The 25,680-nt window shown below is 40.0% G+C and overlaps 4 protein-coding genes across 6 annotated transcripts; 2 read left to right on the forward strand and 2 right to left on the reverse strand.

The window, feature by feature from the left end:
• Positions 1 to 645: 645 nt before the first annotated feature.
• LOC131019901 (uncharacterized) lies at positions 646 to 4,603 on the forward strand. The gene is made up of 2 exons (XM_057948521.1): positions 646 to 3,649; positions 4,241 to 4,603. Exon 1 carries the CDS (start codon positions 1,166 to 1,168, stop codon positions 3,395 to 3,397), a length of 2,232 nt encoding a protein of 743 aa, XP_057804504.1. The 5' UTR covers positions 646 to 1,165; the 3' UTR covers positions 3,398 to 3,649; positions 4,241 to 4,603.
• LOC131019902 (uncharacterized) lies at positions 4,200 to 7,559 on the reverse strand. Of its 3 annotated transcripts, none has more exons than XM_057948524.1 (2): positions 5,262 to 7,559; positions 4,200 to 4,659 (listed from the first exon to the last, which is right to left on the reverse strand). In XM_057948524.1, the coding sequence occupies exon 1, from the start codon at positions 7,452 to 7,454 to the stop codon at positions 5,265 to 5,267; it is 2,190 nt and encodes a 729-aa protein (XP_057804507.1). In that variant the 5' UTR covers positions 7,455 to 7,559; the 3' UTR covers positions 4,200 to 4,659; positions 5,262 to 5,264. The 3 variants fall into 3 exon arrangements, with proteins under 3 accessions (XP_057804507.1, XP_057804505.1, XP_057804506.1); XM_057948522.1 differs by having other exon boundaries at positions 4,200 to 4,671; XM_057948523.1 differs by having other exon boundaries at positions 4,607 to 4,764.
• Positions 7,560 to 11,030: 3,471 nt separating this feature from the next.
• LOC131019917 (uncharacterized) lies at positions 11,031 to 12,912 on the reverse strand. Its single transcript, XM_057948543.1, has 6 exons — positions 12,531 to 12,912; positions 11,903 to 11,975; positions 11,737 to 11,811; positions 11,572 to 11,652; positions 11,403 to 11,488; positions 11,031 to 11,304 (listed from the first exon to the last, which is right to left on the reverse strand). The coding sequence occupies exons 1-5, from the start codon at positions 12,785 to 12,787 to the stop codon at positions 11,408 to 11,410; spliced, it is 567 nt and encodes a 188-aa protein (XP_057804526.1). The 5' UTR covers positions 12,788 to 12,912; the 3' UTR covers positions 11,031 to 11,304; positions 11,403 to 11,407.
• Positions 12,913 to 16,181: 3,269 nt separating this feature from the next.
• Positions 16,182 to 17,316, forward strand: LOC131023293 (cyclin-J18-like). Its single transcript, XM_057952839.1, has 5 exons — positions 16,182 to 16,555; positions 16,624 to 16,722; positions 16,918 to 16,988; positions 17,098 to 17,183; positions 17,288 to 17,316. The coding sequence occupies exons 1-5, from the start codon at positions 16,475 to 16,477 to the stop codon at positions 17,314 to 17,316; spliced, it is 366 nt and encodes a 121-aa protein (XP_057808822.1). The 5' UTR covers positions 16,182 to 16,474.
• Positions 17,317 to 25,680: the final 8,364 nt, after the last annotated feature.

Below are 25,680 nucleotides of genomic sequence, written 5' to 3' on the forward strand. Positions count from 1 at the left end.
GGGCCCAAACTCCACTCACTACAATATTCACTACTCCCTCCGTCCCATAAGCTTGTTTTCCTTTTTTGAATGTCCCATTTATATAGGCTTGTTTCCATAAAAAGTAAGATGTTTTTACTCATTTACTATTATATCCCTATTTAATTCTTTAATTTACTCCCACTTTAATACATAATTAAATAATAAATATGAGCATACTAGGAAATTTACTTATATATTTTCATTTCCAATGATTTTTCTTAATCTTTGTGAAAATCTCAATCAGCCTAAGCTTATGGGACGGAGGGAGTATTATCTACTACTATCCGCCATTTTTCTTAAAACCCGCGTCGTCCATAATGTGAAAACGATATCGTAGACGGATTGAGTACTATTTTTAATTTTTTTTATGTTAATGTATACTAGTATTTCTTTTTATTGGGTGAAAATGGATAGATTGACCTATTAACTGGAAAAAAAAAAGAGATAATATCTTGTACTAGCCTTTCTCATATAGCAAAAGAAAATTATAGTCATGTTCATATATACACACTATTACACGAATATTAATTACACATAAAATTTGTGTAAATAGTATAAGTATGTAAAAGAATAATAATACAAAATGATTATTATTTTCATATATTTTTTTTATCTACATAACTATAATTTGATTTTACTTAATGCTTTTGCGGTTCTGCCTAAGAAAAAAAATCCTCAAAATTATTTTTACGATAGAAATCACTGCATGCACGCTTTCTTGTTTCTTCGTTCATCAATCCTTCCTTCAATTTCTTCTCTGTTTATTTAGAGTTTCGTCATCGTCCTCCTCCACTGCCGCATGAGATCTGCGATATGATCCTTTTCTTATACCTCCACCCGCATTCTCCCGATCTTCACATGCTCGCAAAATTCCCCAACGCAATCCATCAGGAGAGAGAAAGAGTGTGTGATTAAACCCCGAGATTGTTTCTTCTCTCTCACCGGAATCGGCCATCGTGTCTGTTGCTGGAAAATGAGAGAAGAAAACCAATACCCTACGCATGACTTCTCCACAAAATTTATCTCCGAAACACATAATTTCTCCGAGAACAGGTGGCCGTTCGATGCCGATCACACTCTTTGATCTCGGAACGATCTCACTTGATTAAAAAAAAAAAAAAAATCACCAAAGTATTAAAGGTTAATGGATTGCAATAGCTGCAATTATTACTGCAACAATGATTACATGGACGAAGTTCAAGACGAGCTGAACAAACCAATGCCGTGGATCGGCATGTACATTGCGGCAGCCTCTGCTGTTTGCTGTTTATCCATGGCGGCAGATCTGTGCAGTGGCTTACAAAGCAAGCGGCTCTGGTTTCCATGTAAGTACTTCTCTCTCAACGCCATCTCCTTAACAATGCTGGCTGTGACGACGAAGCTGCCGGCCGATCTCACTAGCGATATGAGGGGGGTTAACGATAAGCTCGCTTTGATTAGTAGCATAATTTTGATGGCAGTTTGTATGGCTAATTTTATGACTTCGTTAGGATCAGTGGATAACAATGAGATGGTGGTAAATCTAACAGCATTAGCCATTCTAGTGATTACTATAACAGCAAATGTGAGCATTCATATATATCAAATGCGCGGATACTCTGTTGTTGAGACTATAATGGCGGAAGAGATAATTTCAATTTTTCTCATGCTTTTCCTGCTCGTGGCTCTGTTTTCTCTGGCTTTGATGGTTCCAAGCGCGAAGAGGTATTTAGAGGCGGAGTATAATGAGATGCAGAAAATGGTTTCGAGTAAGCCTATTGAGTGGGGAGAGTACACCATTGATGAGCTTAGGATTGCAGTGAAGAGGTATTGGGTGATGTCAGAGACTGGCTCCCTCCAGTTTGTGTTGGCGCGAGCTGCCATCTCCGTCACTGCAAGCTTGATCTGCCCCTTGTTGATCCTGACTCTCATAGAAGCTCATGTTCGTCTCCATCTCACTCATGATGAGCCCAGCTGGACTTACACCAACTACGCGTGGTCCATGAACTGGATCTTGTACAGTCAGTGTGTGGGGGTCGCGTTTGGTGCAGTTGCTCCTGTGTTCAGATGGATGTTTGCTGCGCGTTTCAAGCTCTCCGAGTTGGGGCAGAAGAGAGCCAGAGATGAGCTCTATGTGGAGACCTATTGGACTTCAAAGTTGGTGGAATGGAGAGAGACGTCTCTCCCTTTGCAAATCCACAACTTCAAGTGCAGGAAACTTGTTCATGATGCAAAGGGATTAGTTCTAAATATCTGCATCCGGATTCAGATTCTGTTTGTTCTAGCCAGCAAATTGATCCTGCTAACTTCTTGTAAATTTGGAACTGCAGTGCTGCTGTGTTTCTACCGTTTGAAGAGGCACGATTCTAGGGCAGCAGATGATACGGGAGGATGCGAAACAGAGCTGGATTTCAGCCGTTATGTTCTGCTGCTTGAAGGCGAGGTGGAGCTGCCTAAGAAGGTGTTGAACAACATATTGGGTGAGCTCGATATTCTTATTCAGATAGGTGAACAAAAAAAGCCCAAGAGCCTAATCGAGCTTCTCATGAAATCAAGAAACTTCCAAGGGGTGAGAGAATTCGACAGCAACCAAGTCCCAAGCCTGCATTCACTGGAACCCCCCAACTGCTGGTCTCTACCGGTGGTGACGCTGACAAGCATCGCCATCGCGCTCCCAAACGTGACGCACCACAAGGTGAACAAGCTGCTACGAGGGATCAGGGAAGGGCTGTCCCTGGTGGGGCTCATCGAGAACACACTCAACAGAAACAGAGAGCCCAAGAGCATCAGAAATGCAGCAAACAGGGTGTGGGTGGGGATCGAGCTTTACGGAAAATGGGAGAATAAGCAGCTCAAGACTGCAAATCTGAAGGTGGCAACAGGGAAGGAGATGCTGGAGAAATTATCGGAGACGGCTAAGAAGACGGTTGTAGATTTCATGGCGAGCACTGAGGATTTTCTAATGCAAAACCCAGTGAACTGGCCTGCGAAAGTGACTGCAGCCAACTCAATGTACAGGGTGAGCCAGACGATCCTGCTGGGTCACAAGGAGGGGAGAAACCAGACTAATGAGGCGCTGTTTGAGAGATTGAGCGTCATCATCTCGGAGATACTGGCTGCTTGCCTCACCAATCTGGTGCGCGTCATAACTTTGAAGTGCCACGTAAGCGCCGTCAAGGAGAGGCAGGAGAGCGTCACCCAAGCGGCGCTCCTTCTCGGGGAGACGCGGGAGATTCTCGAGGTTCTGCACCAGCGTCACCTTCCCGGGTTGTGCCCGGAAAAGGCGGCTGATATTGATGAGTGGAGAGCGTTTATGGAGCACAATTCTGTCGCCTCCTCCACTCACACCTCGCCTAACAGACATCACTCGGATGTGTGTATTGAAATGGAGGACTAGTTGTACATGGATCTCATCAATTATGCTGTCTAACTACATTTTTGCTTAACATACAGAAGCCAGGGTGAGTATATGCTGTCTAACAACAGTTTTTGCTTTACATACATAAGCAAAGGGTAAAGGTAAGTATGCTGTCTAGCAACATTTTTGCTTTACATGCAGAAGCAGAGGATAAGGCATTTCACAGATCCAAAGTCAGCTAGGTTTGTTTGGAAACCTAACAGTATAAGCATGGCTTCAATCCAAAGTCAGGTAGGTTTGTTTGGAAATCTAAATGGTATATGCATCACTTTAGTCTAGATATATCTCGACTGGGATGAATTTTTTTCCTCAGGCGTGTCATTTTCCTTCTCACAAATTATAGATAATATTAACATTCTTTTGAGAGGTGTGATAAAGTCAAGACCAAAAATAATGCGCCCGAGTGGATCAAGTTATCATCTTCCAAATAGTTGTGCATTATGCATCACCCAACATCTTAGTAGCATTATCAACAAGATTATTGCATGCACGATGATTTTTTCCAAGAAGATTAACTATTTCATCATGTGCGGTTTAGTACTTCTCATAAGGTGATGTTTACTTTTAAACCTTATGATGACCCATATGTAAATGTCGGAATCAACACAGCTTTTAATTTGGTACAAATTATGTGTGAGATTCTTTCTGAAATGAATAGCATGCAGTACTCCTTTTCCTTATTTCAGTTTTGTTGGAATTAAAATGATCCTCCATTGATCTTGTGAATAAATTCAAACATTTTCCATTTGAAGCATACTTGTTATAGTGAAATGCAAAAGACTATTCTCCAATCTGAAAGCTACTATGTTGCTTGATATAAAGGCTGCTAATCCGCACAAGTAACGGCATCAGCTACCACTGTAAGTGGAAGTGAAAAAGCAGCACCAACTGCTGCAGTCTACATGTTGGAACAAAAAAAAAAAAGAAACTAAGGGACGCCTTGGCGGTTTATGGCATCGGTGGACGAGAGTTGCTTGTTGGGATCGTCGGCGGCGGTGGTGGTGGGGGCGTCGGTGGATGCGGCGGCGCCACGGCCGGGATTGGGTTGGAGATGGCCCTCAGTGCCGTAAGCTTGTTTCTTGTAATCCTCCAAGTCTTTGTACTGTGTATATGGGCTTGTATCCACCGGCAGCCCTTGTAATTTTGTCTTCTTTTCGTCTTCTTGCTTCTTCTCCATCTATGCCTAAGGCTGTTTCTTCTTTGACCACGAATTTAAATAGGCTCATTGTGTCTGTGTAATGCTGCCACGTTTGCTGTGCATGTGTCAGTTTTGGGATTGAGGTGTCCGAGTTTGAGGAAATGAAAGATAGGCCAATATGGTGACGTATTCACCAAGAATTTTATACCTATTGTTAACAATGGTATTTGCATCATGGCCAAAATCAAATGGAAAAATAAAGTGGCACACAGCCCATGATATGCAGTTCAAGCTCATGAGGGTTTTTTTCTTCAAGGATCAATAATAATTTCTTATTTTTCATTTTTGTTTGATGAGTCGAATCGTATTTTAATAATTGAAAGTAAAATGTTTTATTAATTGTACTGTACTTTGTAATGAGCTATTCTCGTAGTCGTTGGTTCATAGTATTTTTTTATTTTTTTTGAATTATTTAAAATGGTAAATATCAATTTAATGTTCAAATTATACGAATTAATTAATAATCACAAACATATTCAGAATTATCAACTAAATAATCACAATTCCATTGTTTAGAATATGGCGAACTCACAATTTTATTTAGAATATGACAAGATACACCTAATACATAAATGCTTGAGGCAAACTATAATAACATACTAAGTAGATGCATAAAACATTATCGTAGGATTGTTGCATTGTTACCTGTTACTGAAAGTGCACCATAGATGCCCTCCACTCCTCAATACTAGCTGCTTTCTCATGATCCAAACTCGGAAGATCATAATGCTGCAGAGCTTGAAGAATCTCTCGACTCTCTCCTAGAAGAACAGCAGCTTGCCTCACACTTTCTTGCCTGTCTTTGGTCGCATAGTTGTGACACTTGAAGATTATGACATGCGCCAAGTTGGTGAGACAAGCTGCCAGTATGTCCGAAATCATGACAGATAATCTCTCGAAGAGCTGTTCATCTGTTTGGTGAATGTTGTCTTTGTTGGCCAACAAGATTGTTTGAGTCACTCTGTACATTGAGTTAGCAGCTATGACTTTGCTAGGCCAATTCAGAGGGTTCTGCATCAGAACATCTTCTATCTTAGTGGTGAAATCCTTAACTGTCTTCTCTCCTAGATTGGAAAGCCTCTGCAGCGTCTCTTTGTGATTTGCATCTCCGAGACTTGCATTCTGGAGATCCTTATCCTGCCATTTTCTGTAGAGTTCGACTCCTACCCACACCGTGTCTGCTGCCTTTTTCACGCCTTCCATTTCCCCGGTTCTGTCCATAGTTTTCTCGACATGTTTCACAAGGGACAAGCCTTCACCAACACCACTCACTAACTGGTTAATCTCACTAGTCGTGATGTTGGGAAGCGCGATGGCAATGCTGGTCAAGGTCACCAATGGCAGAGACCAGCAGTTGGGAGGTTCTTGAGAATACAAGCTTGGGACTTCTTCTCTGTCAAATTCTTTCACCCCATTGAAGCTCACAGATTTGTTGAGAAGCCTCATTAGGTTCTTGAGTTTCTTCATCTCACCTCTCTCTATCAACTTATCTAACTCATTGCAAATGTTTTTTACTATTCTTTGAGGCAGCTGTGCCTCTCCTTCGAGTAACAGAACATATGGGCTCAAATCAAGCTCCATTTCATCCCTTGATTCCAAACCTTTGGGTCCCTTCAAATAGTTGATGCGGTGGAAACACATGAAAATTGATTTTCCAAATATAGCAGAGATGAAGATAACCATTTTGCTAGTTCCAACAAAGAAAATCTGAACTCCAATGCAAATATTCAGAAAAAATCTTTTTGCTTCATGAAGCAGCTTCCTAAACTTATGGTGTGGAATCTGTAAAGGAAGCTGCCTCTCTCTCCACTCCACCAGCCTTGAAGTCCAATACTTTTCAATCTTCAAATCTTGTCTAAAACTCTTTTGGCCTATCTCTGAGACCTTGAACCAAGCAGCAACATACCATCTCATCAAAGGAGCAATAGTTCCCAAAGCCACTCCAACAAATTGACTGTACATTATCCAATTCATCGACCACTTGTAATTGGATCTCGTCTGACCAAAATAACTGTACAACAGCCGCACGCGTACATACGTTTCAATCAACGTAAGACACATCAGAAGACACATAAAACCACAAGTACCAGAAATCACAGAACGAGCCATCACAAACTGAGGGCTACCGGTTTCTGCCATCACCCAGTATCTTCCCAGAGCTACTCTCAGCTCATCAACACTAAATCTAGCCACATCCCTCCTCTCATTTGACACGATTCTGTGCATCTCCCGGTACTTGGATTCTATGTACCTTTTGGTGGTCGGAACCACCATCGAAGAAAAACAAAACAGCACAACCAAACCAAGCATGAAAATAGCAGCTGCTATTTCTTCAGCCAACACAACACTGCCATCAAGAACATCAATCGTTTCCACTTCATGGATGCAGACATTTGCTGCAATTGTCACCACTAAAATGCCCAAAGCGGTGAGGTTCAACAAAATGTCATTACTATCCATGGATGCTACAGATGTCATGAGATTTCCGATAGCAGCTGACATCAGCACTAGACTGCCCACGCTCGCAATCTTATCATTGGTTCCCATCATGCTACTTGTGAGATCCACAGTCAGCTTCATCGCCACAGTTAAAAGTGTCAATGAAGTAGCATTGAGAGAGAAATACTTACACGGTAACCATATTTTCTTGCCTCTGAAGCCTCTGAAACCATCAGCGGCCATAGCAAACGAGCATATTGCAGAAGCGGCTGCAATGTACATACCGATCCACGGCACCGGCGCCTCAAGATTGTGTTCTATCATGGCGTCATAATCGTTGCTACATAAATATAGTTTTTCACGGCACTCTTCGAGTAGCTCGATGGCAGTTGAATCCATGGACTTGCCGAAGCTTTTCTAAGAGAGATCAATTTTACTGAGCTTTATGGACATTGGTATTCCACTTATGACTATTTTTATTTTATTTTTTTATGTCATGGAAAACAATTGGAAGGATTCATCTTTGTAGACAAGATTGATGACGAAGAATTAGATGGAATGTGCATGACAAAAAACATCAAAATTGGAGATGCAAAAGTCTTCGCATCGTTGACTTCCTGTTCGGGTCAAGAGAGAGAGAGACTAGGTCACTTTCTTGTCGTCTATTCTTGTCGCAATGTCAATGGAGTTGTGCTCTCTGAAGATGGAGAGAAATCGCAAATCTGTCCTTTCATAATGTGAACAATATTGTCCCTCAGTTCCATAAAGCTTGAGCAATTATTTTTGATACGGATTTTAAGGAGCTAGCAGAGTTTACGTGCGTTGCACGTATTACCTCTTTATTAAAAATAATAATATATTTAAAGATAAAAATATTATAATTCTATTAATTATTGATTATTAACTTTAATAAATACTTGCAAGAAGGTAGAAAGAAATAAAATAAAATCATATACATGTGTAGAATTTTGACCATCAAAATTGTATTGTAGTTATAATGATAATATATTATAATATAATTGAGTAAGATTAGACGAAGAAAATACACATATTATATTTTTCTAATTACAAGACAAAAAAAGTTGTTTTGCTATCATCTTATATAGTCCCACTAATCCAATTAAATATTTCTAAATCATAAAACTAATTGTTATTATGGCTAGCTATAATTACTATAGTTACATGGCATACAAAAAGAGAGTTCACTATATGATACTCATACTTGAAATTTGAAGATCAGTAATAAGGAATGTCCCATTTTTCTTTTGTGTCAATACCTTTAAATAATCATTTTGCTTAACACTTTAGACAAAATTGTCCATAGAGTAAATGTGAACAAATTAAGTTGTAGCCATACTATCCAAATTTTGTACGTTTCACACCATTAACACTTGATTAAACGTGATGGAAGGTTTTTGATTTGTTTTTACAAATATAACTTTGTAAAAACTAATTTTATAAAATCTATCAAATTTTCAAAATTTATCTTGTAAAAGTTCAAAAAATATATATTTATAAAAGAGCATTTTGGGTAGTAGTGGTTAGCATTATTATATTTTTATTTTTGTTATTAGAATCAATATTTGCTTAAGTAAAATGGTTATTTTAATATTTGTAGATAATTTAAGATGAATTTACTTTTCATGATTTAAAATATACATAATTGAGAATTTTTATCCTTATTAATGGGATTTCTCCAATCCCATTAATATGATATTACACTATTGTCCTTAAAATAGATTAAGAAATAGGGGCATATTAGGCAAATCAAATTTTGTAAAACTAATTTTTTGTTCAACTTTCAACTTTCAACTTTCAATTTTCAAATTAAATTAATTCATTAGTTTGACAATCTTTTATGTGGAGTTATGTATTCATTTATAGCCTACATACCTAATTCTTTCAAAATAATTAAGAGATTCTACAAATATTACTCTTAGGAGGCCCTTGCTACCTTATAGATCCATCAAATTATAAAAATATGCATGTCATAAGTTAGGAATGAGACTTTGGGAAGAAGACATATAATTTTGATAGTGTAAGGGGGCGTTTACTATTGAGGGTTAACTTAATAGGGAAAGATAGCATATACACCCTCCGTTCCAGCCAAGACGATACATTTATTTTTCGGCACGGAATTTAAGGAGTTGTTGATTAGTGTTTTAAGTGTGTAATAATAAAGTGATAAAGTAAGAGAGAGAATGTAATAAAGTGATAAAATAAGAAAGAGAATGTAATAAAGTGATAAAGTAGGAGAGAGAAGGTAATAAGAGAATACTTAATTAGTGTTAATTAAGTGTTTAAAATTCCTTATTTTTGCTAAATATAGAAATGTATCATCTTCGTTGGGATGACCCGAAAAGAAATATGTAGCATCTTGGGCGAGACGGAGGGAGTATATGTTAACTCATTATTTATTAAGATGAATTCAAATTTTAAGATATCTCAATACCCTTGATAATTTCTATAGTTTAAGATAACCGGCTTGAGTCTTATCCTATTGAAAGGGGATTGGAGAAATTCCAATAATAAGGATAAAAATTCTCAATTATGTATATTTTAAATCATGAAAAGTAAATGCATCTTAAATTATCCACAAATATTAAAATAACCATTTTACTTAAGCAAATATTGATTCTAATAACAAAAATAAAAATATAATAATGCTAACCACTACTACCCAAAATGCTCTTTTATAAATATATACTTTTTGAACTTTTACGAGATAAATTTTGAAAATTTGATAGATTTTATAAAATTAGTTTTTACAAAGTTATCTTTGTAAAAACAAATCAAAAACCTTCCATCACGTTTAATCAAGTGTTAATGGTGTGAAACGTACAAAATTTGGATAGTATGGCTACAACTTAATTTGTTCACATTTACTCTATGGACAAGTGTTAAGCAAAATGATTATTTAAAGGTATTGACACAAAAGAAAAATGGGACATTCCTTATTACTGATCTTCAAATTTCAAGTATGAGTATCATATAGTGAACTATCTTTTTGTATACCATGTAACTATAGTAATTATAGCTAGCCATAATAACAATTAGTTTTATGATTTAGAAATATTTAATTGGATTAGTGGGACTATATAAGATGATAGCAAAACAACTTTTTTTGTCTTGTAATTAGAAAAATATAATATGTGTATTTTCTTCATCTAATCTTACTCAATTATATTATAATATATTATCATTATAACTACAATACAATTTTGATGGTCAAAATTCTACACATGTATATGATTTTATTTTATTTTTAATTTATTTCTTTCTACCTTCTTGCAAGTATTTATTAAAGTTAATAATCAATAATTAATAGCATTATAATATTTTTATCTTTAAATATATTATTATTTTTAATAAAGAGGTAATACGTGCAACGCACGTAAACTCTGCTAGTATTTATAAAAGAGCATTTTGGGTAGTAGTGGTTAGCATTATTATATTTTTATTTTTGTTATTAGAATCAATATTTGCTTAAGTAAAATGGTTATTTTAATATTTGTAGATAATCAATATTTGCTTAAGTAAAATGATTTAAAATATACATAATTGAGAATTTTATCCTTATTAATGGGATTTCTCCAATCCCATTGATATGATATTACACTATTGTCCTTAAAATAGATTAAGAAATAGGGGCATATTAGGCAAATCAAATTTTGTAAAACAAGGCTCTTTTATAATAGGTATAGATATAGATTTGAGAATACTATGCACTCGTTTTTAAAATGCTCAAGGAAGTAATAACTCTGCGGTAAACAATAGGCTAACAAATATTTCATTCGCAATTAGGGTAAAAGGATATCGAAAGAAACTACGCTGGGTTTGAAAATATAATCATGCCAACATTAACCACCTATTCATTAATGAATTAATAACACGAAAAATAAATGACATATGCATATGTAGCACACACATTTGCAATGAACATACTTATACGAAAGCCAACGACATGCAGAAGAGTTTGAAGTTTATACCCATAGTCAACACCATATTATAATAATGATCAAAAAGGTATTCCAGGCCCTAGAGATCTCACTGTTTACATCCACATAAAAGATTCAATGGAAATCTAAAGTTAGTAGTTTTAGCAAAAATAAGATTTCCTAGAAATCTAGTCATATATTTAGCGACCGTTAAAACATCGAAACATAGTTTGGTAGCTAGAAATCTATCAAAAAGGATGATGACAAGCCCATCATATTTGTGGATGATTCTGTGAGTTACACGCCAAAACCTACATCCAAAGCACATTTGCAGGAAATAATTAAATACAATTAATAGGAACAATATAGATTTCATGGAAGCAACAAATGAGGATTTGGGATTAATTACCAGGTTTAAGGCATGGCGTCCGGGCTCCCTAAACCATATGCAGCTTGATGATAAGATTCCAAGCACTTGAATAGCAGCTGGCTCAACTAGTAATGTATGCAAAAATAGTGTGCGTTATGTTATGTTATGTAACATATTGAAGTTGAGTGGCCCTTTTAGTTTAACTAACCTCGAGCTCATTCTTAAATGTCTGGCGCAGCTGGGCTATTCGTTTTTCACCTTCTTCGATACGCTGCTTGGCCTCCTTGAGCTAATCACATTAAATCGACAATCAATAATGTTAGGGATAAGCTGTGTATAGTATAGTAGTAGTGAACAATATATTATGACTTACCAATTCTTCCCTATTTGTTGTGCCATAAAGGCACCTCACATCACTAGGGTGCGCCATCTTCTTGCAGGTTGGACACTACAATAAACACAAACCCCATGATCATGTTTCAATAACTAGGCTCGCAGCATTCCAAGCAAAATAAACTTTTTCAAAGTAAATTTCATACGAAGGGTTGGTAGCCGGGTGCCAGCCAGGTAGTAATGCAGTCAAACCCGAAGACATGGCCGCATTCTAGGAAGCTGCAAGACATACAATGAAAAGTTATGTAATGTTGAAATACAAGCAATGTTGCATAATGACGCAGCAAGAACTCTCAACAAAGAACACAACTCGATTCCCTTGATTCTCAGAATACCCGAAAGAGTGACGAAATACAGACAAGAGTCCTCAGTTTCTGAAATATAGATCATCAAATTAAGTCTAAAAAAAACCCTCTTCTACAGCAAGAAAGCAGCAAATTAAATACTAAACATGAAAAGAACACAGAATGACTTGAGCAATTAAATAAGAATTAAGGTAAATGGTGTCACTGAATGAAACTAATTGATTATTGCTGCCTGAAGGCGACCAAGTAACATTAAATTATCAATCGCAGAGCATTATATTTTCCTTCACCATATATAAGCCAATTTAATTATCAGCCTAAAAAAAGACGAGGGGGCACCGGATCTGAACTTATAAATGAAAAGCATATATTTTTAGTTATTTTTGAGTTCATTCGAGGCTGATATAATGAATCGCCTAAAAACATGAGATTCGGCAATTGTAGTTATGAAATAAGGAAGTGTTAATACCAGGGACGGTGTGGTCCGGAGCCTGTAGAGACGGAACGGCAAATAGAACAGTTGAAACGTGCATCATATTGAGATGGTTCCGCCACCGTTTTCCTCTTTTTTGTGTCTTCAGCCCTTAGTTGTTGGGCATCACTGGACTCAGCTACGTCGACAAGAGGCAGCGTGTCGACGTGATTTTCCATTTGTTGGAGTTGTGATGGTGTTTCTTCCTCCATGGTGAGTGGCAGAACACCCTTGCCTCGGTGGTTGGGCGACATCCTCTAGGGTTTTTCCGAAGCAGAAAGGAAAGTTTTGGCTCTTCTTTAAATTGTGGACAACGTTGGATCACATTTTCATGTCTGAAAATCGAATCGCGTAGTGTAGGTCATTTCGATTTGAGTGAAATGTCATTCCTGTACGGCGCCGTAACCTACACGTAAGTTTTTTATACGCAAGGTAAATGTAGGTTTTGGTATTTATAAATGTGAGCAAGTTCAAACATGAAATAAACGTATGATTTATTGGTGCTTTCTTATTTACCCATCAACGTGAATTTATGTACTCCCTCCGTCCACTATAAGTAGACTACTTTGATTGGACATAGAATTTAATAAAATTGGTGATAATTTTAATGTAATGGAGAAATAGTCTCACCACTTTATGAGATGTGTGGTTGAGATTTAATTTGTGGTGAGTTATATTGTAAATAAAGAGTGTTTGTAATGATAAAAGATTAAAGTGGGTGGTGGGACCATTTCCATAAAAAAAAAGTGGTATACTCTTTGCGGACGCCCAATATAGTAAAAATGATCTACTTTTGGCGGACGGATGGAGTATATAATCACAATAGATATATTTATATGGATCTATTGTGTTTGGCTTCATACGAATCATTTTTTGGAGTTGGCCCAAGTGCTGAGTCATAAATTTCAAATATTATGTGTTATTTTGTGATTTGCTTGATTATGCCATTCATATTAAGCCCACGTTTGATTGAGTGTTTTTAGAGGTTAGAAAAGAAATCAAATAATTGAATCAATTATTTGTTGTTTGGTTTGGGTGATGAGATAATCATTACCCTTATTTGAGTGTAACTCAATCACCCAATTTGTTAACCCTCAAAATAGAGGGGAAACAAAAGAAATGGAATCTCTTACTCATGATTCATTTTCATTGTTAAACCAAACATTCAATAAAAATAATTATTATTATTACCATTTCATTCATTTATTTGATTTCATTCTCTTTCTATTACTCTATTAGAACGAGACGAGCACTAAGAATGCATCCGTTGAAATTAATTATACATGGAGTAATACTAATACTATATGTTTGTGTAAATATGTACAGTATAATTATTTAGGTTTAAAATGAGTTGATCAATGTTGATGTGATAGGTCCCCTATTCGAAATTTTGTTGACAAGTGACAAGTCATTGCAAAGGACAGTCTACTTCTCAGACTGCTGCATGCTTCTGTGCTACCTAGCTCGGTGATCAGACGTCTAGTTTTGAATGATTGTAATTAAAATTTTGAATAATATTACTCCCTCAGTCATTAAAGTTGGCCACATTTCTTTTTTGGGTGTCCCACTAAAATTGGCCACTTTCCAAAAATGAAAATATTTATTTTAGTTAACTACAATTAATTCACTTAATTAAAATTTGCTAATTAAATCTAAACCCTCTTTATTTAAAAACACACACACAAAACACACACTAACACACGCACACAGCAACCCCCCTCCCCCAGCGCCCCACCCCCTTCTCTCTTCTTCTCCGGCGGCCGACCTCGTCGCCGGCGGCCGGCCCGTCCCTTGACCTCCCTCTCACTCTCCCTCGCCTCTGCTCTCTCAGGATCTGGCCCTCCACCGCCTCCCTCCACCTAGCGCCGCTCCACACCTCCATTTCTTCCACCTGCGCCGCCTTCCTCCACCTCCTCGCCTTCCTTCACCCGTCTCTGCCTCCGCCTCCCTCCACCTAGCGCCGCTCCACAGCCTCCATTTGGGGCTAGGGCTTTGCCTCTCTGCCTCTCCGATTTGGGTCTAGGGCTTTGCCTTCGCCGCCGATTTGGGCTAGGGCTTTGGCGCTCCGCCTCTCCAGTCGGCTGCATCTGCGATTTGGGGCTAGGGCTTTGCCGCCGCCGCCGATTTGCCTCTCCAAGCAGCGCCGCTTCCTTCGGGTTTGGAGATTGAGGGGATTTCGCTGCGATTTGGGCGAGCGGCTGAAAATCGAAGTCTAGGTCCGCCGATTTAGGGGTGAGCGATGGAGTGTCGATTGGGTTATCTCTTTCTCCCTCACTGCGCGAATAGGTTGAAGAATTAAGGGGCTGCCGGCGTCGGCGTCGGCGTCTCCCTCTCCTCTGCTCAATTTCTCTATCTCTTTCTCCCTCACTGCGTGAATAGGTTGAAGAATTAAGGGGCTGCCGGCGTCGGCGTCGGCGTCGGCGTCTCCCTCTCCTCTGCTCAATGTTTTTTCAAGAATTTGGTTTGATTTTTTGGAATATCACTACTACAAAAATGCACATACATAACGCTTCATACATAACGGTTTTTTTTAAAAACCGTTATGTATGAGCGCATTTTTTGAAAAGATAACGGTTTTGACAAAAAACCGTTATCTATGTACTGTTGTCCATGGAAATAGATAACGGTTTAAGTTAATCCGTTATGTTTATGCGTTATCTATTAGTTTCATACATAACGGTACTACAAAACCGTTAAGCCGACCGTTATCTATGAGCATTTTTTAATTTTAAAATTTAACTTAATCTAATTCCCCCAAGCCACCAAACACTAACACCTCTCTCTCCCGCTCAGCTTCCCCAATCCTCACCTTCTTCCAGTCCGCCGCGCCCCCGGTCTGCCGCGCCTCCGTCCAGCCCCCTTAGTTCGCCGCGCCCATGGTCTGCTTCCGTCTGCCCGGATCGGTGTCTAATTACTCACCCAACCAAACCCCCTCTTATTTGTACGCAAACTCCCTCTCTCTCTGCGTTATTGCTTTCTCTCGCTCCATGTCGTCTCTCTCCCTCTTTCGTCCGGCGACGTCGTCGGTTCTCGCCGCCTCTGGCGTGACGAGGCCGGCGCCTCTTCTTATTCCTTCTCCTCTCCTTTCATTTTCTTCCTTATTTCTTCCCCAAAATAAAATCCCCAATTTCTAGGGTTTTCAGCCTCCCTCTCCTCTCTGAATTTCACCCCTCCGGCGAGTCCCGCCTCTTTCGCCGCCGTCGCACCGCCGCCCCCTGCCTCAGGTAACACCTTTATTCTCTCTCTCTCTCCCTCTCGATCTCTCTCTCTCTCTCCTGTTCTCGGTTTGTGTGTGTATGCTGTGTGAGGGTGGCGGCGGCTGAGGGATGGGGAAAATGGGGCGGTGCGGAGGCTTCGATCTAAGTTGTATTTTGTTAAGTTTTTGTGTGAATTGTGGAAACTGAATATTTTACAGATGTTCATTGAAATGCTTGAGATTTCATATGGATGTCTTGACATTCTATTTTTATTGAGTTATCCTTTAAATTTGTGGGTTAGTTTAGATGAGATTCATGTCAAGATTAATGGAAAATTATTCTGATTTTGTTGTGTTATGGTGCTCCTAATTTCTTACATGTAGATTGATTGGCTCTCTGTTATAATTCCATCTTTTCCTTTATGAAATTGAAAATTTATGATTGGATTGGATTGGATTGGTGATGAGGTCTAGGAGGTTTAATCTGGTTGATTCTTTTTATTGGCTACTGGTGTTAGATTTTAGAAGTTTTGATTATCTCTTGTGCTGATCACTCCAATTAATCTGAGGAGAGCTTATGCTAAAGTAAACTGTAAGCTTACTCACAACCAAAATACAAATCTAGAGACAATTTGAACCTACCAGAATTCAATTATCAGATACTGGATACTGCACTTGGTGCTTTTATTTGATAACTTCTTTTTATTTATGGCAAACCATTCAAAGACTCGAAGACAGCAAGGTGATGAAAAACTGGCTTCTGCATCCGATTGGAGAATGTAACTTGCAGCTATTTGCTCTTGTTTCATTATGGATATCAAGCAAAGTAGGTATATTATCTATTAGTCTTGATACTATATCCTCTTTCTTGTGTGTTAACTTGATTATTTTCAGATACATGATTCACCTTCTCTGTCTGTTAAAAATTTCAAATCCTTGGGAGACAACTTTATCAAGGAGCAACATTTCACCATGGGGGATATTTTGGAAGCTGTAAGATCATTGTTTCATTAATGCTTATAAGATCCTTCTCCATTTTCTATTAAGCATGATGGCTAACAAGAAATCTGCAGGAGATAGTGCTAATGCAGGTATTGTTTGATGTGCTATTTCTTTCTAATACTATTTGACTTGTTTTTGTTCTCTGGATCACTTTCCTGTTTGGTAAAGTAATCGAGTTTCTTTAAGGTTCTGCAATTTGGGATTGGCATGTCGAAAATTGCTTTTGCTTCAGTTGAAGAGCTTCTTGTTCAATTCAAGTAAGCTTCGTGACCAACAAGGAGTTCTTTCTGCCCCTTCAGTTTGAAACTGCTTTCTAAACTAATGTGTAAATTCTAATTGGGGAATTTTTATTTTTGGTTAACTTAGGGCAGTTGCCCAAGTTGGGGAGCATGTGAAGTTTGAAGCTTGTATAGATGTGATGGATCTGCTTTATGAAAATGAAGAGTATTGCTGTAGAATACAGAATCACTACCTATGTAGTTATAGAAAGATTTAGGTTGTTAATATCTTTCATATTTCTTTTATTTAAGAAGCTCGGGTTGGCTATGTTTTGCAGGTGAACTCGCTCGTGTTGGTGGAGGGTAATCTTCTTTTCATTTTAACAATATAGATAGAATATTGAGATCTTGAAGATTACTTATGTGTTTTCTGTAAAATCTTTTACCAAAATATTGAATCCAAACCAATGTCTTGCTTTTGAGAAAATCATTCATCATATTTATATATCTATCAAATTTGATTTAGATTCTGCATTCTGTTATATTACTATGCATCAATATTTGATATAACTCACATGTTGTCGGATTTTTTTAATTCTCCAGCTCATTAGTGTAATTGAGTTTATCATCTTGGCGGATCAAGTAGATGAGAGTCGATGAGCTATGAGGACTACTACAAAAGAGAAGGCTGAAGCAGAGAACGTCGTTTCAAATGTCTAGCAAGTTGCGCGCATTTGTAATATTTTTTAATTAATCATATAGCTAACTAGAATATTTGTGTTGTTTTCATTATATTTGGATGATAATGTATGAATATTTCGGATGTTATATAATATATGTTATCGATGGCAATGTCATTTGTTGTTTTAAAATTATTAATTTAATTTTTTAGATAAATAATAGGAAAATAAAAATATATATATTACAGTTATAAAAAGTGTAAAAAACTGTTATAAAAAATGCAAAAAACCGTTATGTATTTCTATCAAAGATAACGGTTAAAACCGTTATAAAAAGTGCAAAAAACTGTTAACTATGATGGAAAAAAAATATATATATATCTAATACATAACGGTAAAAACAATAATACATAACGGTAAGAACCGTTATGTATCACTTGTAAAGATAACGGATATTAACCGTTATGTATGAGCGCAGATACCGTTATCTATACGACTATACATAACGGTTTTTTTACCGTTATGTATGACAGTATCATAGATATCACCACTATACTTATCGGTTTTTTGGTCTCATAGATAACGGATTTTATCCGTTATGTATGAGCGTTTTTGTAGTAGTATAGAAAATGGTTTGAATTGATTTTTTGGTTTGACAGCCAATTTCTTGGTTTGGATGTTGACAGTCGTCGCCGGAGCTGACAGCACCGGCACCGGTGCCGGCGCTGGCTTGAAAAATGGAACAGAAACACTTGGAAGAAAAATATGGACCACAATTAATTAATTCTTTAATTTTGATGGACTATACTTAATTAAAACATACTTAAAACATAACAATCTTTTTCTTAATCTCCGTGCTAAAAAGAATGTAGACGACTTTAATGGGACGGAGGGAGTATTAAATAAATTGTAGGAGTACATAGAAATACTCCCTCCGTCCCCAAAATAAGTTCCTCTTTGGGGACGGCACGGGTTTTAAGGAAAAGTGATAAAATGTATTAATAGTGGAGAAAAATATGTTATAATTAGTATTGGGAGTGGTGAAAAGGTGAAAAAGTGTTATAATTAGTATTGAGAGTGGTGAAAAAGTGAAAAGTAAGAATAAATAAAGTATTATTAGTGGTGGGGTAGTTGTCCAAAAATGGAAAGAAAGAAAGAGGAACTTATTTGGGGGACGTCCCAAAAAGGAAAAAGAGGAACTTATTTTAGGGACAGAGGGAGTATAAGTTTATTACTAGCTATTACTCCTTCCGTCCGCTGAGATTATGTCAAATTACTTGGGCACAAGATTTAATAAAATTGATGATAATTTTGATGCAGTGAGAAAGGGTCCCACAACTTTATGAGATATGTGATTGAGATTGAATTTGAGGTGAATTTTTTGTAAATAAAAGGTGTTACTAAAGATAAAATATTAAAGAGAATGGTGAGATTATTGCCTTAAAAGGAAAGCGATATAATTTTGACGGACATTCAATATAGTAATTGTGACATAATCTTGATGGGACGGAAGGGGCATTACACATTTTAATATTGTTGGATTGTGTCTGGGATGTCCGGCTTCGTTATACACGTTTAATATAAAGTTCTAATTTGGTTAGATTAGACACAATAGGGGAATTTTGCGTTTTTATTCTCAAAGATTCAGTCAAACATTACTTTTCAGAGGAAAACCATTAATTCATCAGATTTTGATTGGGCTTCGTTCCCAAAAAAGCTTTTATTTGTAATCCAAAATCCCGTGAATCATGCGCATACACCCAGAGCAGAGATAGGAAACGCGATCGAGTCATATACACCATATCAATGGGAACAAGTCGTGTGCTCATTTTATCCTATAAGAAATTATGACATTTTTTTCTGTACGTTTAATTAAAAATTAATATTCTCTCTCTTCAACGAAATATGAGTCGTATTCATTTTTATAACATCCCACGAAACTTATTACTCCCTCTATCCACAAAAAAAATGGGGGTGGAATTAAAAGTACCCACCCCCTTACTAGGGGTAGGTATTTTTCATAGACATATTATAGAAGTGGGTATTTTAATATATTAAGTCAAAAAGATGCCCCATTAAAGTATCGGCACGAGTATTAAGAAAACTGATAAAGTTGTTTTGAGTGGGATAAAAGTTAAAGAATATGGATAGTGATAATTATATGGTTAAATAAAATGGTGAGTTCATTAATAACATAAGTTGTAAGTTGAAAAATAAAGGGCATGAATGTACAAAAAGGTAAACAAAGCATTTTTTGTGGACATATAAAAGGGGTAAGTATGACACTTTTTTGTGGATAGATGGAGTACATTTTTTTATATGGCAAATTTTTTTCTATTTATTCACCTTTTCATTTTTTCACCATTCACACATTTAACACACTAAGTAATAAAATGCATGAAAAATATATTTAATATTCAATTTTTTTATTTACAATTTCACACCTGCACGAACTTGGCCTTAGAAGGCCTCTGTCACGTGTCACTATCCTAGTGCTCCACATAAAGAAATTGTGTGGCGCTTATTTGAATCTATATATTAACTAAGGGTAGGGGTATGTATTGAATCAATTTCATTAATCAGAATGATAGAATTATCACAATACATATATGAGTATGTAATTAAACTCAATTGTAGTCATAGTTTCAAGCACAATGAAACCTTGAAATGCATGCAGAACTTTATGTGAAACAACAAAAAAGAAAACATGTCCATAACCTTGAATGTGTTATCATCAGGACGGATTCTCAGTTAGTAGCTCAACAACTGTCGGGGGCCTATCATGTCAAGGATCAGCGGATGAAGGCATATCACTGCAAAATCAGTGAGATGAAGCAAAAGTTCAAGGAGTTTAAGATCGAACAGATTTCCCGGGAAGAAAACACCAAGGCCGACCTACTGGCGCGCATGGCCAGCGCGGTGGAACAAACATGGAATGAAGAGATCATCTTGCTCTGTGATACCAGAGAAATGAGGACTTCACAAGTTTTCTCGGCGGAAATAAGGGATGACTGGCGGGCTCCAATTATACATTTTCTCAAGACAGGGGAGCGGTTGAGCAGAGAATCCAATCAGAGGGCTCGCTACGAGAATTATTGTTTAATAAATGATCAACTTTACAAGCGATCTTTTACCCAACCTTTACTAAAATGCTTATCTCCCGAATAAGCTAATTTTGCTTTGAAAGAAATTCATGCAGGTTGCTGTGGTGGTCACACGGGATTTCGTGATCTTGTACGAAAAATCATTCGGGCAGGGTTCTATTAGCCTAACATCAACAAAGACGCCAGGGAGTTCGTCCGCAAATGTGAGGCTTGCCAAAGACATGCCGGGAGAATCACGTCCCGAGGGAAACCATGGGCGTCATGTATGTTGCATGCCCCTTTGACAAGTGGGGCATAGATATCGTTGGGAAGTTGCCCACGGCACCAGGGGGCAAATGTTTCCTCATAGTGGCAGTAGATTATTTCTCCAAATGGGTCGAGGCCGAGGCTGTGGGGAAGATCGACGAGGTGACAGTGGAGCGATTCATTTGGCGGAATATATGTTGCAGATTTGGCATCCCCAGGATCATCGTGTCGGACAATGGAACCCAGTTTACAGGGCAGAGAATTGCGGATTTCTGTGACAGAATGGACATCACCCAGCGTTTCGTGTCCGTAGCTCATCCTCAAGCAAATGGGCAAGTGGAGCTCGCCAACAGATCAATTTGTGAAGACACCAAAAAGCGGCTAAATCAGAGCAGAGGGAAATGGGTCGAGGAGTTGGATACCGTCCTTTGGGCCTACCGAACTAGCCCAAAGACGGCAACAGGAGAGGCGCCTTTCACCCTGGTATACGGATCCAATGCAGTGATACCAGCGGAGGCTAGATTGGAGTCATGTCGCATCACTACCTACGATACAGAGCACAATTCTGAACTCCGACGAACAGAGCTCGATCTTGTGGAAACACAGAGGGAAGAAGCTCAGATCAGAGCAGCGAAGTACAAAAGCATCATTAAGGCGGGATACGACAAGCGGGTTAGAGCAAGGAAGTTAGCCAAGGGCGACCTAGTCCTCAAAAGAGCCGATGCATTGAAACTAGTGGGCAAATTTAAACCCAATTGGGAGGGGCCCTTCATCATCACCGAGGTCCTGGGCGGCGGAGCGTACATTCTGTCGGATCCAGGCGGCAGAGCACTTCCTAGACCATGGAACATCAACACTTTGAAAAAGTTCTACGTGTAATGTTGCTTAGATGACACGATAAATTGTAGACCGAATACTCTTTTTCCCCACATGGGTTTTAACGAGGTTCGGGGCCATGATATCAATAAAATCAGATACGTGGTTCTAGGGAATTCTCTGGCATTGTCTCTTTCACTCTAATTATCGCTTTTCATATTCCATACTCTACTTAACATGTTCATGCAGAGCATTGCACATGTCACCAGAGGGGGGAGTAGGGTGTATACCCATAGTCCCTAATTAACAAATTCAAAATTGCTGTTTAAGCAATTCAAGGGAAACGCAAGCACCAAGAGCAGCCCAGAGGGATCATCGCTATCGTAAGCCGCGAAAGTTGGTTGCACCCCCAGGGTCTTCCATGCTCCGCGCAGAGGGATCATTGCTATCGTAAGCCGCGAAAGTTGGTGGCACCCTCCGGGTCCTCCATGCTCCGCGCAGAGGGATCATTGCTATCGTAAGCCGCGAAAGTTGGTGGCATCCCCCGGGTCCTCCATGCTCCGCGCAGAGGGATCATTGCTATCGTAAGCCGCGAAAGTTGGTTGCACCCCCCGGGTCTTCCATGCTCCGCGCAGAGGGTTACTGTTCAACCGTAAGCCACGAAAGTTGGTTGCACCCCCAGGGTCTTCCATGCTCTATGCAGGGGGTTACTGTTCAACCGTAAGCCACGAAAGTTGGTCGCACCCCCAGGGTCTTTCGTGCTCCGTGCAGGGGGTTACTGTTCAACCGTAAGCCACGAAAGTTGGTTGCACCCCCAGGGTCTTCCATGCTCCGTGCAGGGGGTTACTGTTCAATCGTAAGCCGCGAAAGTTGGTTGCACCCCCCGGGTCTTCCATGCTCCGCGCAGAGGGTTACTGTTCAATCGTAAGCCGCGAAAGTTGGTTGCACCCCCCGGGTCTTCCATGCTCCGCGCAGAGGGTTACTATTTAATCGTAAGCCGCGAAAGTTGGTTGCACTCCCCGGGTCTTCCATGCTCCGCGCAGAGGGTTACTATTTAATCGTAAGCCGCGAAAGTTGGTTGCACCCCTCGGGTCCTCCATGCTCCGCGCAGAGTGTTCAAGCTTGGATGGGAAGCAGCAAAGGATTGCTTGGATGGGAAGCAGCAAAGGAATGCTTGGAAGGGAAGCAGCAGAGGAATGCTCGGATGGGAAGCAGCAAAGAAATGCTTGGATGGGAAGCAGCAGCGAAATCCTCGTCAGAGGAATCAGCGAAATCCTCGCCAGAGGAATCAGCGAAGCCCTCGCCAGAGGAGTCAGCGAAACCCTCGCCAGAGGAGTCAGCGAAATCTTTGCCAAAGGAATCAGCGAAATCCTCGCCAGAGGAATCAGCGAAGTCCTCGCCAGAGGAGTCAGCAAAATCCTCGCCAGAGGAGTCAGCGAAATCCTCGCCAGAGGAATCAGCGAAGTCCTTGCCAGAGGAGTCAGCGAAATCCTTGCCAGAGAAGTCAGCGAAATCCTCAAAAAGCGGAGTCAGAGAAATCCCCAAAAGGCGGAACCAGAGAAATCCATAGAAAGGCAAACACATGGAGTTCGCCGAAGGAAGAGTCAGAGAAATTACGGCAACACCAGTCAACGAATGCAAAGATGTCACAAGGAAACCATCAACCATATCAAAATCAGAGAAATCCAATCAGAGGAGTCAGCGAAATCATCAAAGGAGGAGTTAGCAAAATTTCTAAGGAAAAATTCCAGCACTTTGATAAAAAGGATAAACACGCCATTGCACATGAAGGAAACAATCATCACATCTCAAAGCTCCAAAGACAAAGCGACAGAATGGCATCAAGGACAAATAAATGCAGAGTCAGATCAAAAAGAAGGGTTCATAATATTGACAATCAGAGGGGAAAAATCATCCCTCAACAATATCCAAAAGAAGAGTCAAAGTATTTACAAGATAAAAGTTTACAAAAAATGCACAATCAGGGCAGAGGAGCAACATCAGAGGGCTTGGAGACAGCAACAACAAAGGGATCCGGGACAAGGGCAGTGGCGGCGGAAGACTCGGGAACAGTGGAAGCTCCACCAGAGGAACCACCTACCTCAAGCACCGGCAGTGTCTTGGAGAAGTGCACTGGGGGCAGACGTTGCTCCAGGTTCAACAACTTTATTGCCTCAGAAATGTACGCATCCTTGTTTTGATACAAGGCATAAAGTTGTCCCACGGCGTCCGCAGAGGAGGCAGGGTCCTCGAAGGTGGGGGTCTTCAAGCCAGAGGGCAGTGGGGGCTCCATGTTGAACTGGGAGAGCTTGTGGGGGCCAACGCCAGACCCACCCCTCAGTTTTTCCACAAATTTGGTCAAAGTCGTGCAGAAGGAGGGCTGGTACTTCGGGGAGGGGAACGCCGGACCAGGATAAACCCCAAAGGCGAATTGAGGGATGGCTTTATTCAAAATCGGGTACCACCACTCGGGCTTCGCCGGGGCCTTAGCATCAATCCCCAATATCCTGTTGAGGTCCTCATCCTTGATATGATCCATCAAGGCCTTCATGTCCAGAGTCGCGACCTGCTCCTCTGACGCTCCCACCATCTCCGCCGCTTTCATGGATATCTCTCGTATAATATGGGCGAAGATGGGTCCAAACCCCTCCAGATAGTCGGGGTGCTTCCGGAAAGCTGCCAGAGTGCCCTCCAACATGAAGTCCAGGAACCGCTGGCCCTGGGGAGAGACAAAAAACTCCAGGCGTTGGTCCCTGGCCCCCAATGCATAACCCCGTGCATGGGCACCTTCACACGCCTTTTTCCACTGGCGGCAAGTGTCCTTATGCTCTTGCTTGTACGTCTCCCGGAATCGGGTAAGGTTATCATAACCCTCCTTTTTAGCTCTGGCCAGCTCAGAGGCCAGGGACGCCTTCTCCACTTCTAGCTCAGCGACGTGAGCCTGAAAAGTCGCAGCCTCCGCCTCAGCCTTGCTGAGATGCTCCACTACGCTGGCGATGTCGTCGTCACGCTTGGCCACCTCCTCCTGCTCCTTTTCTCTCTCCTTCTCCAATGCATCATAATTATTAACACACTGGATGGCCGCCCAGATTCGGGACTCCATCTGCAAAGAAATAAAGTGGGTAATGACAAAACAAAGAAATAACTTCGGCCAGAAGAATGGCCTTCGTCAGAGAAATTGCTTTCGCCAGAAAAATCAAAGGGTTAGTAATTTAATCTTTAAATAAAAATGCAAAATGCAGGGTACCTGAAGAGCCAACTGGCCAAGCTGGCTGGTCAGAACCTCTCGTTTCAATTTCACTGTCACCTCCTTGTCCTTGGGGTGAACGCGGGAAGATAGGGCCTCGACAAAGTCCTGCCCCGACAGACGTGCGATCGGACCAGGAACAACCACCTCCGACTCCTCGGCGGGAGGGGTCGAAACCTTGCCTTTGCCCTTTTTGGCAGCAGAGGAGAGAGCCCCCGCGCTACCAGCAGACTTCTTTGCTGGACCCACAGACTTGCTGGCCTTCTTCAGGCTCTCTTGCTTCTCTTTCTCGCCCAAGGAGATCAGGCTTCTCTTCCTCTTTCCCGTGAACCCGGGAGTGGCGGTGTCTTGGACTAAGTCGGGAGAGGGGACTTCATCAGTAATGTCCACAACAGGGACATCCTCTCCACCAGCATCGGATCCCTCACCGGCGCCGGAACGTCTGCGCCTATGGATAAGGCCACCGACATCAACCTCCTGAGCTTTCGGGCTGAATGTGAGCAAGACGTTCATATCCTTCCCCTTACCAGGGCGAAAGCCCTGGGGAGGGGTGACCATCCCAGGGATCTCTGACACCAGGTGAGAGGTGTCCACCTCGGGCCCGGTTGGTTGCTCTGAAGGGCCTGTACGGGAGTTAG

Source organism: Salvia miltiorrhiza, chromosome 4, assembly GCF_028751815.1.
Source record: "Salvia miltiorrhiza cultivar Shanhuang (shh) chromosome 4, IMPLAD_Smil_shh, whole genome shotgun sequence".
Classification (NCBI taxonomy): Eukaryota; Viridiplantae; Streptophyta; class Magnoliopsida; order Lamiales; family Lamiaceae; genus Salvia; species Salvia miltiorrhiza.